Source organism: Montipora capricornis, chromosome 13 (genome assembly GCF_036669925.1).
Source record: "Montipora capricornis isolate CH-2021 chromosome 13, ASM3666992v2, whole genome shotgun sequence".
Taxonomy (NCBI): Eukaryota; Metazoa; Cnidaria; class Anthozoa; order Scleractinia; family Acroporidae; genus Montipora; species Montipora capricornis.
In genome coordinates, this window is record NC_090895.1 from 38,815,117 (window position 1) to 38,825,116 (window position 10,000).

The 10,000-nt window shown below is 40.1% G+C and overlaps 2 protein-coding genes across 2 annotated transcripts in view; one reads left to right on the top strand and one right to left on the bottom strand.

Annotated features, from left to right (window-relative positions):
- The first annotated feature begins 950 nt into the window (after window positions 1-950).
- LOC138030822 (THAP domain-containing protein 1-like) lies at window positions 951-1,790 on the top strand. The gene has a single exon (XM_068878690.1). It carries the CDS (start codon window positions 951-953, stop codon window positions 1,788-1,790), a length of 840 nt encoding a protein of 279 aa, XP_068734791.1.
- Window positions 1,791-4,637: 2,847 nt separating this feature from the next.
- Window positions 4,638-10,000, bottom strand: part of LOC138028262 (short-chain collagen C4-like) — an 8,659-nt gene continuing 3,296 nt past the window's right edge. Inside the window, exons 3-6 of the mRNA XM_068875739.1 lie at window positions 9,229-9,273; window positions 8,392-8,454; window positions 8,164-8,313; window positions 4,638-5,651 (exon numbers count right to left, since the gene is read on the bottom strand). Coding sequence (XP_068731840.1) covers window positions 5,179-5,651; window positions 8,164-8,313; window positions 8,392-8,454; window positions 9,229-9,273 — 731 coding nt within the window. The 3' untranslated portion in view covers window positions 4,638-5,178. The remainder of the gene's footprint in view (window positions 5,652-8,163; window positions 8,314-8,391; window positions 8,455-9,228; window positions 9,274-10,000) is intronic.

The following is a 10,000-nucleotide window of genomic DNA, read 5'->3' on the forward strand; positions in this document are numbered from 1 at the left end:
CATATTACCTTTCGGGATTGTCGCGTGCACTTTATTCTTGACAAACTTTCTCGAAATAGCTTTATATATTTGCGTTACGTTGTGAGGCTGAAAGCGTTCTAAGATGTTCTTAAATTTATAAATAAGAACTGCTCATTATTGCAAACTGAGGAAAGAAAACCAATGTTCTGTTATACAAAGTTAATTTAAGCTTTAATACATTAATTTACCTTTATTTTAAGCTTATGATTTCGTTTACAATTACGCAATACAAATCATCGGAGCAAAACAGGAACGTTCTTAATCGACTCTCAGCCTGAGGAACGTTCTTAAAATTTTGGTTAATCTCAGCCTCAACGTTTTTATAAAAGAGGTTCTCATAAAAAAAGTGTATACTTTTACATTGGTTACAGAAAAAGCCTTTACCAAAAACAAAACCGGAAAGTATGGCAAGGCAACGAAGGATTATTCACCAAAAGCAATATTTTTTAGCTTACCTGGACTACTCCTAATGTTCTCTTGTTACTGACTATATATCCAAAACTTGGAGTACATTCTTCTCTTTAGAATGAAGAGCTTTCTTCGGTGCACTTTATCATTTTGAAAACACAGCTTCATTCCTTTTACGGCACTCTTTCTTCTGTCGGTTTCCCAATCCTCCGACAAGAGTACCAAACCAAATCACCTCTCTTGTTGCCCATATTATGCATACTCTTGCAGTTCATATAAAGTAATTCTACTGAAATCAAAGCACGAAGAAAAAAAAATTACTGTGCATGCAGTCAGTTCATTCATTCTTTGAAAACAAAGCTGCATCGACCTACACTTTTGGCGGGAACCTCCTTGAGCATATCTACGAATCCTGACTCATTTGCCGATTTTGGCTCGGAAAATTGCTTTAATAGTGCGTTTGCATGATGACGTAACGCGCGCTGTGCATTATGGTTTTAGTAGTAAAGAGAGTTTTAAAAATGGCGTCTGGAAGTAGCGAGGCTGGAGGATTTACTTGCTGTGTTCCGGGCTGCTACAACAATTCGAAGAAACATAAAGGGAAGTTTTCATTTTATAATTTCCCAGGTGACCAAAATTTAAGAAGGCAATGGCTTCATAACATTTCCAGGAAAGATTTTCGTCCAACTACGGGTCATCGTGTGTGCAGTGCTCACTTCGAAGGGGGCTCCAAAACCTACCAAAACAATGTGCCAACTGTATTTCCTCTACAAAAGTCTCACCCTAAAGTGATAAAAACACCAAGAAGACTACTTGTTCGCCACAAAGAAGAGGAAATACAAGAAGAGACTAAGGAAAATGAGCCGATGTGTCCGGAGGAGAATCAAATCGATAGTACCAATCACTGTAACAATGAACCCTCTCTTGAAGACAAGATTATTGAACTCAGACAACAAGTTGCAGCACTTGAATCGCGGAATTCTAAATTAGAATTCGAATTAAGATTTGGACTGGAAAAATTCAAGTCTTTGGATGACGATATGCAGTATTATACTGGAATGGAAAACTATTCACAGTTTAAGGCTCTCTATAATTTTCTTGATGGGGGTGTGAACGCCTGTTCAAGACTGAACTACTGGGGTTCAAACAACTCGAACCTTCAACTAGACAGCTTGGAAAAGCGAGGTAAAAAACGCACTCTTCTTCCGATTGATGAACTTTTTTTGACCATGGCACGACTAAGAGTAAATATACCTGAAAAGGTTCTTTCTGACTGGTATAAAATCAGTTACATGCCCCAGACTTCACCTGAGCCGTTTGCTTACTTAGTGATACTCTTGTCCTGTATAGTTTGTTTTTAGTCATGGAGGCCTTTACGCGGCTTTCAAAAAAACAGAAATGTTCATCTGTCGTGTGGTTGAACTTTACCTTTTGCACATGTCCGGCTTTATATAGAGCGTAGCCTTCACGCTTGCTTTTGAAAGCACCTCGGCAAACTTTCTTCGAGTTACTTTCCATTTCTCCGGCTAAATGAGCAAACAAATAACAATGCTGATACGGAGGCATTTGTTCCAAGGATAATGTCCAACCATCGCTGGGCCATGTAACTCTCTTGGGAAGATTATCGCTGGTTTGTTGTGATCGAAGCTCGCGCTCAAGTCGAAGTCTACGAAGATGTATCCCTCCATCTGGATCGACGATTTTCTTGTCCTGGCCAGATACCTGATAATCCTTTATTCTATTAAAGTCAAAGACACAGCTGGAGCCTAAGAAAATCGCTTTAATTCTTAAAATACTGACAGAAAAATACTGACAGAACTACAAACCTTGCAAGTAATTCTCTTCGACTTCCACCCACACTAGCACCTCGACACTTAAACCAACGTTTAAGTTGTTCATTATGAAAGATTTGAGGATCCTTATTTTTGAACGATGCCCCTGGGACATCGTCCTCAGTCAAAACAATTTTCTTCTTGAAATTTTCGGACTTTGAGTGGCCTTGAATGTCCTTGTTTTCATGACTTTTCGCATCAGTTGCCGCCATTTTTTTAAACTCTCGCGGTCTTTACTACTAAAACCATAACGCACAGCGCGCGTGACGTCATCATGCAAATGGACTATACAGAGAATGTTTCTCTTCGCTTTGTGTTACAGGCTGTAATTAGAGACAGGTTCTTTCAAGCGTCGGATGAGGTTCAGGCGACGTTTACACGGGTCCGGACAAACTTTTGCACGGACGAATTTTGTACCTGGACCGCCCGTTTACATGGAACAGTGCAAATTCTATTACAGATCGCAATGGTGTTTACATGGATCGGTGCAAATTTTGAGACCAGTCGCAGCATTTGTTACATCTCTGCTAAGGAGATTCCCTTGTTTTGCACCGCGCATCTCACACTGCGCATAACATTTCATCCCGGCCATCCGAAGAGAGGCAATAAAGGCCGCTTTTGCTGTTCAAGAGCTTTTAAGAGCAATCATGATAACTCTTGTCGGTTAAGAAGGTGTTGTTTTGGAACTCGCCCCAGTCCTTTCGCGGAAAATGATCATTTTGAAGCCGAAATTGCCCCTTTGCCATGCGTTATCATAGTGTTGCGAAGAAACGAGCGCAGTGAACCCCCATTTTTAATGGTTTTATTTACTCGTAATAGGTACACGGAAAACATATTTTAAGAAGAAAAACAGTTGGATAGTAGAAGTTGTAGTATTTACATTTAAATGACGTGAAACTGCATTCGGAGCCCGACACTGAGTGCAAAGTGATGACTACAGCGGTCCAATTTGCTTACATTTCTTTGCAAGATTGAGCAATTTCAAATCCCTTTACTTAAAGATTATAGCCCGGACAAACAAACAAATTCAGTAATACTCAGTAGCTTTGGCTACATGACAACAATTTTTCCGGTTGATCTAGTTTCGAACGCTTCTCGCGTAATTCGGTAAAACACTTAGCATAAAGGGCATACAACGTGAAAACAAGCACGGTGACCTCATCTTTTCATTGCATTTTTTTTAATGTCCGGTGTATGAGTATCAATTGTGCCAAGCTTGAAAAAAATATGGATAGTACGTCATTTTCAAGGGAATCACCTTAAGGTAATGCTTTTAGCCAATCATGTTGTAGTTAAGTGCTTACGCGGTTTGTACGCGGCAAATCAAACATGCCTTTCTGGTATTTATATGGAGTCCGTTTTTAGAAACTCCCGAACCTTTTCGGGCCATTTTCGGGTGTCACAATTCCCTCTGTATCTCAAGAAACGAGAGGATTTAAGGCGTTAAACTTCAGAGTTATTCTCAGTTCTTGTTATCTCGTAAACAAAAGATCAGCTCCAAAACAAGCAGATGGCACTGAGTTTCACAAATGGCTTTTCGGGTCTTTCGAGAAACGGGACCCTGGTCCCTGACTTTTTCCAAGGCCGGTTGTTTTGTAAGCTCTACATGCTCACCAAGAAATCGAAATGTGTTCGTTGCCTCCATCGATAAAGATCGGATACAATGGCCATTTGCTGAAACATGTACCGCAGTAGCCCAGCCAATCCGGCTAAAATAGCGATGCCCGACAGATATCGCTCGTCTCCTCATATCTGTATCGTGCTTTTGTTAATTTCTTTGTGTCAAATTTGTTTTTAAAAAGAGCGAAATGTATTATAACAAATTGCAACCTTACAACATTTTTGCTCAGCAACCAAAAAACATAAGTGGATTCCAGGCCTTAACCGCGCTAACTGTGCGAAACCTTGCACGGTTCGGGTGTTTTCATGAGTCCGTACGCATATTGGAACCGTACCGGTCAAAAAGTTTACCTGCTTTTTTTAGGTCTAAACTTGCAAACGGGGTCTCACTTGCAGATGCCACAAAGGATGTTTCTGTATATAGGATAGTGGTCGAGGGTATTGGTGTTTCGATAACTAATTGATTGGCGGATTTCGATCCTTAGTTATGCTGTTCCGTAGGAAACGAATCAATATTTAAGCAAAATTTCTAAAATTCCTTGTGAAAGGTAAATGGTTAGACCATTTTTTTTCCAATATTATTATCGAAAATTTGGGGTTTAGAGGTAATGCCTTGGGGCAAACCAACCAAATTCTCCCTTCCATCTGACTGTTTCTCCTGGGCCCATCCCTCTTTGAGGATCTTCGCTGGATTTCATTGCTTTTGCCTCACATTTTAATGGTAAACATGGCTAACATTAATTGTAAAACGAAAGCTGACCATTGTAAAAGATCTTTTATTTTCGTACACTGACACATGGAGGCGATAAATCAATGTAACGTGAAAGCCACTTAGCGACCGATAAGTATACATCAAAATTCAAGTCTTTACTGATAAAAAGAACTTTCAAAACAATGTCGAAAAACGTCTGAGATCACACTTAAAGAGTCTTAATTAAAAGTGGAAAAGTCATCGTTGTTATACAATGTTGTAGGTCAAAATGCCAAGTTTTTGTCATGTTTTAACGCTTGCATCCATGAACTGGCCTCCAATCATCTGTTGTTATAATTAATTAGACGGAGTAAAATCTTAAATTATTTATTTTAGGAAGAAAAGGGTTTATCCGCTTCCATCGTCTTCATTTGAGCTGCAGACGATAAAAAAACTTTCAGTGACAAAGATGATTTTCCTCAGTGACAAAACTGTATGATTTTCTTTTTTTGTTTTAAAAGAATAAGTTGTTAATGGTGTGACGGTACCCCTTTAATTATAAAGATGTCGCTTAAAATAAGGCAAGTAAGCGATCATGTCGTAACTCTATTTGCTGCATACAACACAAGTAAGTTCATGACCTTGGGTGTACGGTTTGCAGGGTAAGGTACCGCAAGTCGATTGCACCACGTACAACAGAGCACCGTTTGTGTCTGTGTGGCTCCCTGGTACAGTCTCGGCATCTTTATCGATACAAACAAATTCACTTTCGTGGGCGTGAGCGTAATGGGAAGTCATCAGGTATCCAGTGTACTCTTTGGTCCAACCAGATGGGCAGTTGTTGGTAGCTGGGATCATCACCTGAGAAGCACGTGCGCTGACGTAACAGACGGCGCAAGGTGCTTGGTGATCTTGGAGGTGGCTGAGTCTTGGAAAGCTTCCTGTTTCGTACTCTGTTCCGTATATGGCCGCTGTGCCCTGCCAACCAGGGCTAATCTCGTCAAAAACTGGATTGTCAGGAAGACACAGGTAATTGGAACCTCCTCCGATTTGAGTGTAGAAGCCGCTGCCCATGAACCCTGTTTACATCAAGGAGATCTCGTTAATTATTACACTAAGATCAGTCAAGGGTTCAGTAACCAATCTAAGATCAGGATCTAAGCAAAAAGGGAATATTTACTGCCGTCATTGTTTACATGTTCTCAGTTTGTATTTAAAATGCATTTTAGTTTAATTACTATAAACAATTTGATTTCAAAAGGTAAAAGAATTTGATAAACTAAGCTTCGTCCACGATCTTGATCCCTTCACGGTTTGATAATCAAGAAAAAGTGAGAAACTATTGAGTGCCAAAGGCGCTAATGAACCCATAATTTCTTTGCCAATTTTTGAAATTTTAAAACTGAATCGAACAAAATTGCCCAAAGATTACTCGGTCAGTTGGCCGCAAATTATACAATGCATTTTCATAAGTCAGTGCTTACTTTTCGGTATGAGATTCATCTTATGCTAACGAGGCAACGGAAGCGGCAACAATATATAGAACAGATTTCGCTGTTATATCGTCTCTTTTCGACTCTTGTAACTCTTTAAATTTGACAAAATGTGCCATTTTCCCAATAATAAAACCGCCTAGCGTTAAATTTGAGAGACTTCTTATTTGGTAACGTTCTCCACAAGAACTTAAATTCGGTCATTTCACCGTATTAGGAAGATATCCGATTGCGACTATTAGTTTTGCTGTTCAGAGGGGCTAACCACCGGAACAAAAGAAAAACTTTTATTTCAGGCAGCCAGTAAGGCTCTGCTTGGCACATTAAAATAGGTAGGCGTCGCCAATGATACAATACAATACAATACAATACAATGACTATTTTGCTTCGACGAAAATAAGTTAAGGGAGTAACATGATTAAACTACAAATAAAATACTTAATTAATAAATTGTAATTATATTTCACGTAATAAGATGATAGCAATAATATAAAATATATATACAAACATCTTAATATGAAATGCCCAGTTAAGGGGGAGACTCTTAACTACAAACCTGTTTCTAAGGACGCTTACATTGCCGACCGCAAACATAAACTCCAGCGGTAATACGCACAATGCGGGTCGCCGGTCGGACTGCCGCCAAAATGACGGGAAATATAAATCTTGTAAACAAAATAAAATTGTGAAAAAACTTTGTCTGTTGCAACAACGTTTCGTTTTCTTGAGGTTTCTGGGCCAAGCTACAAGCTGACTGATCGTAATTTTGTCTGCCAAATTATATTTTAATAAGGTTATTAATATTAGACTCATGAACAGACTGAGTTCCCGAAAAACCTGAAAAAGAAACGAACTTAAAAACCTACTGTGCTCAAAAACACAGTGTTCTCCCAACGTCGTTTTCGTGTTAATAATCTTTCCTTAAGTCGATATCCTGCATATGCAGCTCCTTTTAGTGTGAGTTTTCCACAAAGGCAATGTCCAAACTCTGTCCGAACATTTCATCGCAATCTCGTCCCCGTAGCCGTCGTTGCTCTTGTCCAGCGGAACGCAAAAAAGATGGCGGAAAATTAGATTACGACGCATGCGCTGATAGTTACCAGTCCCAAACGGTCAAAAAGAACGAAAAAAGCCTAAAACTCGATGGAGCAACTTCTTCGGTGATGTTTTTTGGGCGAAGAGGAAAGATCGAAACATTCTCTATAATCCCACGCATCGATTTTCCCTTTTATCTCTCAACACAAACGCAATCAAACAAAGTGTGTTAAAAACTCCCTTCAAAGCAGGGTAATTTTCGTCATAAGCACAATTTCAACAAATCCTTACGTCAAGACGTGCCAAACAATGCTCTCCGAACATTGGTATTGTATTCATTATTGTAAAAAGTTAATAATTTGAGTTTTAGCGCTTTTTCTGCCGTGGTCACGTGACTTGCCAAATATGGCTGTCGTTCGAAAAAGTACAAGAGACCTTCTATAGAACATCTGTGTCCAAAGGGATTGTTCTTTGATATTCAGACATCAAAGATATGACGGGTAAAGTTTTACATAGGAACAGCTTTGTAGTTAAGAGTCTTCCCCCTTAAAGGAGAGTTTTCGAGACTAGCATTAATCAAACAAGGAACAGCATTGTTTGTCAAATTCTACAGTTCTCAAACCAGTCTTAAAGGCAAAAAGAGATGGCGATGTACGCACATTATCTGGCAATGAATTCCTTAACTTACTTGCATAATAACGGAAGGAGTGCATGGGGGCCAAACCAGTGGTATCAACACTAGGTATAATAAGTTTGCGTTTCCCCGGTAGATTAACTCAAGAGTTGCGTTCAAGTAAAAGATCGCAAATGTATTGAGGGGCAGATCTGCTCAATAGAGGGTACACCAGTACGAGCATGTCATGAATACTTTGAACTCTTTTGACCGGAAGAAGGTGAAGAAATTTGTTTAGATTTTGTTGTAGGTCAGTCTCGGACCAAGGACTTATCTCCGTCAAAAAATTGGCGGGCGGATAGCATCCCTGAAAACGAGTTTTACGTGAAGTATCAGTCCCCTTTCTTTGTCTTTTGATTGTCTATCACTTTACAACGAAAATCTCCTTACCAGTGTAAACAACAGTAGCGTTTCCTGAGCAGCTTGTTCGTCCCCATCGGTTGTAACTAACACCCGCCAGACGCGGCCCTTGTGGTCCCCTCGGTCCTCGAGCCCCTGGAGGACCCTGGAGTCCAGGAATTCCCTTGTGGCCAGCCTCACCTGATAAAAATAACAGAGAGTTTACATTTACCGGACGATGACTGACTGACATTTCATTCCATTCTTACACCTAAGTACCTTTAGTTCCGATAATTCCTCTCAGCCCCTGGGGTCCTTGCCTGCCATCTCTTCCATCTCTTCCTACGAATTGAAAAAAGTCGTGAGAAATACGACTACACCTTGTCTTGGCCATGATAGCATAATTCAAGTGATTACGTTGAGCAATGAAGAGCAAGGTGTGTCGTTTCTCTTTCCTTCCTTTTATCACAGACAACATCCTCCTACAGCTGAAACAGCAACTCACATGGTAAATCCTTCATTGAAAGCCTGCATGGACCGCTCTTAATACCCGTACAGTCAACTTAATAAGCTGGTAAAATCCTAGATTTTCCAAACTAACGATAATCTGACAGTTTCGTCCACGGTCTTCATTCGCCGTCACCGTCAAACTGATTTGCACTGCAAAAATCCCTAAGGAGGACATAATAGAATATGACTGTGTGCTTTCCCTTTTCCGTTAGCTGAGAGGAGAGGTTTCCTTTGAATATCGAGAACACTTGATTAACCTGTAGATGGTTTGCAACCAATCTCTAAAGACACAAATGACAACGACGTAATGTACAGTTGCTGGTGAACGAACAAAAGGAGCTGATGAGCTGAATGAATCGCATACCAGCGAAAAATACATTTTCAATTGGATAACTCTGAAATGAACGATTTTCCGCTCATGCAAACGTCGTTTTTTTCATAACCCTGGGGATGGAAGATGGTAACTCGTATACTATTCGAAACTGTTTTTGCAATAAAAAAGCCGGCCGTCAAAATGCGTGTCCTCAAGCAGTATCATTCAAACCATCTAGTTGGCTCAATTAAAAAACGGAACTCAAGACCTGAATGCATGCAACCACTTCTTACCTGCAGGTCCGGGGGGCCCTGGTACTCCATCTCTTCCGTCACGACCTGGAGAGAAAATGCAAATGATCATATTTTGTTTGAATCATTACGTTTGTTATGTGTAGATTATGAGCAAATCATCCCGTTCCAAGAAAAACTGACGAGAGGTCATTTTGGACCTTCCAATTCTCTGATTGCACGCACCGAAAAACCTTAAATAACAATGACCAGAACCAGGTTTTCTGAGCCCGCGAGACTGAGCACCCCCAGCAAACCATTATTTTAACGATAACCGCTGGTCAGCAACCTGGTTCTGGTCATTGCTGTCTAAGGTCTTCCGACTGCAGCTGACGTCACGGCGGCCATGTTGGTGGAAAGAACAATAGCGAAAAAGTCTTTCGAGAATTTGACTCTATTATTATGCAAAACTTGCGCTACATTTTTCTATTGTTTTGACACCAACATGGCCGTCTTATCACGTGAGTGCAATCAAAGAATATGAAATACAAGGTGAATAGGGAGTAGTGATTTTCAAATTTTGCGGTTAACTTTAAAAGGGGACTTTGAAGAAAAATTCAGCTTTCTTTGCATTTGTTCGAGATGCTTCATTAGTTATAATCACTTCCTCTTCGAATTAAAGCTTAGAGAACGTTATCTAAAAATGTAATTTCGCCGTTATTGTAATCAGCTCGTGCGATGACTCCAAGCTGTTTGGCGCGTGAAATATGTACCAGCTATTCAGTAGGAATTAAATACAGCTTGATCGCCACTCGCGTCCTGCAGCTCACCACAA